Raw genomic sequence first — 4,298 nt, 5'->3', positions numbered from 1 at the left:
CTCACAGCCCCCCCGAGGAGCCCCTTCGCCTCCCCGGCAGCGGAGCAGAAGCGCGTCCCTTCTGCCTGGCCGTCGCCCCTCCGGCTGGGCTCTCTGAACAGCATCCCACCGCCTCCTGTCACTCTCCTGTCCTGGGCTGCTGCTCTGGGAAATGCCGAGCTATTGAGCTGGTTTGGACTGTTCCCGTAGGGAATCATAGAATCATTATGGTTGGAAGAGACCTCAAAGATCAAGTCCAACCGTATACCTGATGCCACCGTGTCCACTAAACCATGTCTTGAAGTACCCCATCTAAACCTTTTTTGAACACCTCCAGGGACGATGACTCCACCACCTCCCTGGGGAGCCCGTTCCAATGCCTGACAACTCTAACAGTGAAGAAAAAGTTCAGTTCGGTCTGTTCCAGATCAATAGCGATGCAAGGGTCCTCTCCCTGCTGAGGCAACATCAGCCCCTATTTGGGGAGGTGCAGTCTCAGCCGAAGGAGGAAACGCTTGAACCCTGGGAGGTGGGAAAATGATGGAGCTAGTGGAGACAGGAGATCGCTCATTCGTGAGAGGGATGCAGAGGTGCAGAGCTCAGAGGTGGCTTATCTGTGGTCTCGGCATGGTGACCTCTCAAGACAGGGTCCTGTCCTGCCTGGGGAGGGTGAAACAGGTCAAGCCTGCCCAGACTTGCACATCAGAGCTGAATCAGCTCCCAGCCCTTGGAAGCTCTGCTTGGCCCATTGGGAGGGAAGGACTAGCTGCTCGGGGAACCTGAGTGATTTTAAATATACGCTCTGCTGAGGGGCCTGAATACAATGGTTTGACCATACAGCTGTTATTCCCAGAGCAGTCTCATAGCTGTGCTGCATCTATTTTTGTGGGTCCCCAAGGAATGTTCCTCCGGCCATTTCTAGCAAATTAGTCACAGTGACAGCCGAGGAGTGCTCTGGGAACAGTGTACTTAGCAGAAACATTCAGCTGTTCAAACTTGTCCAGCTGTATAAGATGACTATTGCCCATTTACATATTGCATTTTCCTAGTAAATTGTTACTTTTTTGCCTAAGGCAAAGCATAGTACTTGGAAATCCTTGGCTGAGGAGGTGATTAGGCAGGGACGTGATTGGCACATAGACTGATTTTTTTTTTTTTCTTTCTACTTCTGTAAAATCTTGTCCACTGCTCTTTTTACCCACCAGTAAATCTCCTTCCCTTCACTATGACTTATGCTTAAGAGTTCCTCCTGTGTGCAGCCTGCCCTGCTTTTTGCCAGTGCATACTCTGCTTATTAAAGTTACTCCTCAAAGCCCAGCAATACACACACTGTGTGTATGTGTATATATCCTTGGGGGACATCAAGAGCTAATTACACCAGATGCAACTGGTGTTAAACAGCACCGTAAGTGAAGTCAACATCACAGGAATGACAAAAGATGGGCCACCTAATACCACTAAACAAAAAAGGCTGGCTCTGCTTGCTGAAAGAGAGGCACAAGCTTAAACTCTGCTAAATGGTAAATAGAAGTATTGGTCTCTATTTTAATGCAATAAGCAGTGGGTCCCAATGAAGCAACCTGAAGTTAGTGTTCGTACCAAGGCTTTTATCAGTTTGCAGCTCAGTCACAGAGTCTCAGCAGAAGTCTTTCATGTCCGTGCGCAGAGACCCTGTGTGAGCCAAAGCAAATAAGGTGCCGTCTCTGGGCTGCGGTGCAGTCTGTGTAACACACACTGACCTACTGTCCAACCTGCTGTCATGACACGTTCATCCCATCACGGGACTAATATGTTCAGTATTCCTGCTAGGACTGCTGCACGATGAAAGCAGGCTGAAATCTGATTCAGGCTGCCCTCACCCTCTGCTTACTTCTCATGTTGTTGTTTCTCAGTTGCCTGCTAACTTGGATAATAAAGACAGAGCAGAACGACCGAACAGCTAGGTCTGAGAATTGACTGCTCGGTAGTTGTAAGCGTTATTGACTTGCAACTTTCTGCTGCGTTTTTGCAAGGACCACCTGAACTCTACAGGTCTCACCAGAGCTGGGTGTGTGATGCGCCCTGGCCTTCAGAGCCCCTCTAAAAGCACAGGACCAAGCACCTTCCCACAGCAACTCCTTGCAGGACAGTAAATTTACACAAATTTGCCTCACTGTTTTTATGATATAAATCATGGGTGTAAGGCAGCTTGTCCTTGTACTTTGCCTGCTGGCTTGATTTTCAGGGCTTTTTTTTTTTTTTTGTGTGTGTGTGTGTGTGTGTGTGTGTGTGTGTGTTCAAGTTTCTCAGTTATTAGGCTTACCTTGCACTTTCTGCCTGGCTGTTCAGAATAAGAAGCCCTTTCCTCCTACCTCTCCTGCCTGGTTCTGCTGTGCACTTGGAACCTCTTGCCCAGCTAAGCTGGAGGCCACCATCACCGCAGGTAGCCAGAGACATTTCCCAGTGAGATGGAAGACATGGGTTTGAATCCCTTCAGACAGCAGATGGATGTGAACCTTAGTCTTCAATGAAGCTACTTAGACCGGAATTTTAAAAAGCCCTTCTCAAAGAAACAAGGTAGAAGGCTAGTCAGCTAGACAGGAGAACAGAGTGGTAATGTTTGCCCTCCTTGATTTGTCTCATTATGTGAAATCAATATTGGGAAAGTAGTCTATAATTTGTAATGCGGCAACCTTCCTTTCTCCCACCCCTTCCCAAAGCCAACTGCAAATAAAGTTGATAGTCCAAAGGCTGGGTTTATTTCTTGGAGACTGTTTCCTGCTGCGCATTTGTGCAGTAAAGCAGACACTGCTGCTGCCTCCTGAATGGGGGCAAATAGTTCTTGGGGATGTAGATTACTGTCTGTTAGTTAACAGCCCCCCTTTTTTTTTTTTTTTGACAAAGGGATTTTTGTACAAGACCTCCTGCTGGTCATGCTGATTTGATGAGCGTTTGCACCCTAAATGTCACGTCTCCTTCTAGAGAGCACTTAAAACAAGCAAAGCAAACAAAGTCCTCAAACCTTTTCTTACATAGGTGTTCCTGGACTTTTGTACAATTCCCTGGCGTTTAACTGCTGACTGGCAAGTCCAGTGCCTGACCCAGGAAACTAAAAACCTGATTAGATAGTCAGCTGCTAATGCCACCAAACTCCAAGGGACTGTGGAGTTTAAACTCTTACGGGATGGTGTTTTCCTGACAGAGGTAGGTTGACATGCAGAGCCAGGAGTAACGCAGGGTAGAGGTGTTTGAGCTTCCCTGCCCCTAGTGAATGTCTGCTGTGGCAGAGTGAATTATTTCATGAGCCTACTGTTGTATTGCCAGCATTCAAGTTTCTTCCATCCCAGCAAAAACTCAGGAAAGAGCCTCAGCTGCGTGTCTGCCGAGGGATCAGCTCTGTTGACAGTATTTACTTTCTTTGTAAAGGCTCAATTCCCTCTGCTCTTCAGAGACAAATGAACGGGAAAAACATTTTGCTCCATGTGTCTATAAACCAGGAGGTTCTGTTTGATGAATTAGCCACTGCAGTGGTCTCTGTGGGCACAAGGCTTTTCAGTCACTTTCTATCATGACTCCATCCTAGCTACAGTCAGCCACATGTACAAACTGCAGGAAAATTACTTTGTTTTGGTGTTGCCTGTGGGAACAGGAGCAAGAGTAGCAACCATCTGCCCTTGTGTTAGGATGCTCTGCATGCAAACTCAACTTTTCCAGACCCTGCTTGGCAAATACTAAGTATTTTTTAGGTACTCAGTTATCTTCATCCCAACTTCAGTCTTTCCCCCCGCCCCCCATCTCTAAAGCCATAGGAGACACTGTTCTCAAGTCAAGTCAGCTGTTCTGGTTATCTGCAATAGTGTTTTCAATAGCAGTACCTTCATTGTGGTATCGAAATGCCTCTCAGGAAGTGATTTTTTTCAGTAAGTTTTGCAAGTATTACTGCTACCGGAGTCAGGCAATAGAATTCCTGTATAGAAATGGGAACTGCTCTGTGCCACATGCCTGGCCTGAGCTGACAGCCCTTTGCAGATCGCTTTTACACTGACTCTTCAATTTCATTACCTTTTAATTGTGAAATATCACCATATAAGGAAAACCTAACACAGTTCACTGATTGTCCAGTTGGCTACAGGTATTTCGTTTATCACTCACTGGCAGATACGCTCCTGAGCTCTGACTTGTCTGTTCATGTTCTTAGGGCCATCAAATAGTGAAGGAGCTGGCAAAGTCAGCCTCTTGAAGAAAGTACCAGCACTAAAGGACGGAGACTTCACTCTAGCAGAATGGTAAGAACTCACTCCTTAGACTTCCTTGGGTACCAGTAATCTGTGCAGCATTTG

At 46.9% G+C, this 4,298-nt stretch overlaps 1 protein-coding gene across 1 annotated transcript in view; it reads left to right on the top strand.

Annotated features, from left to right (window-relative positions):
* Positions 1-4,156: 4,156 nt before the first annotated feature.
* The window catches only part of LOC104168129 (glutathione S-transferase theta-1), a gene marked incomplete at its 5' end in the record, with an annotated part of 5,223 nt that continues 5,081 nt past the window's right edge, over positions 4,157-4,298 (top strand). Inside the window, one exon of the mRNA XM_009708595.1 lies at positions 4,157-4,244. Within this exon, the coding sequence (XP_009706897.1) occupies positions 4,157-4,244 (88 nt within the window). The remainder of the gene's footprint in view (positions 4,245-4,298) is intronic.

This window comes from Cariama cristata, unplaced genomic scaffold (genome assembly GCF_000690535.1).
Source record: "Cariama cristata isolate BGI_N322 unplaced genomic scaffold, ASM69053v1 scaffold36799, whole genome shotgun sequence".
Lineage (NCBI taxonomy): Eukaryota > Metazoa > Chordata > Aves > Cariamiformes > Cariamidae > Cariama > Cariama cristata.
This window is presented reverse-complemented; position numbering and strand designations above follow the sequence as displayed.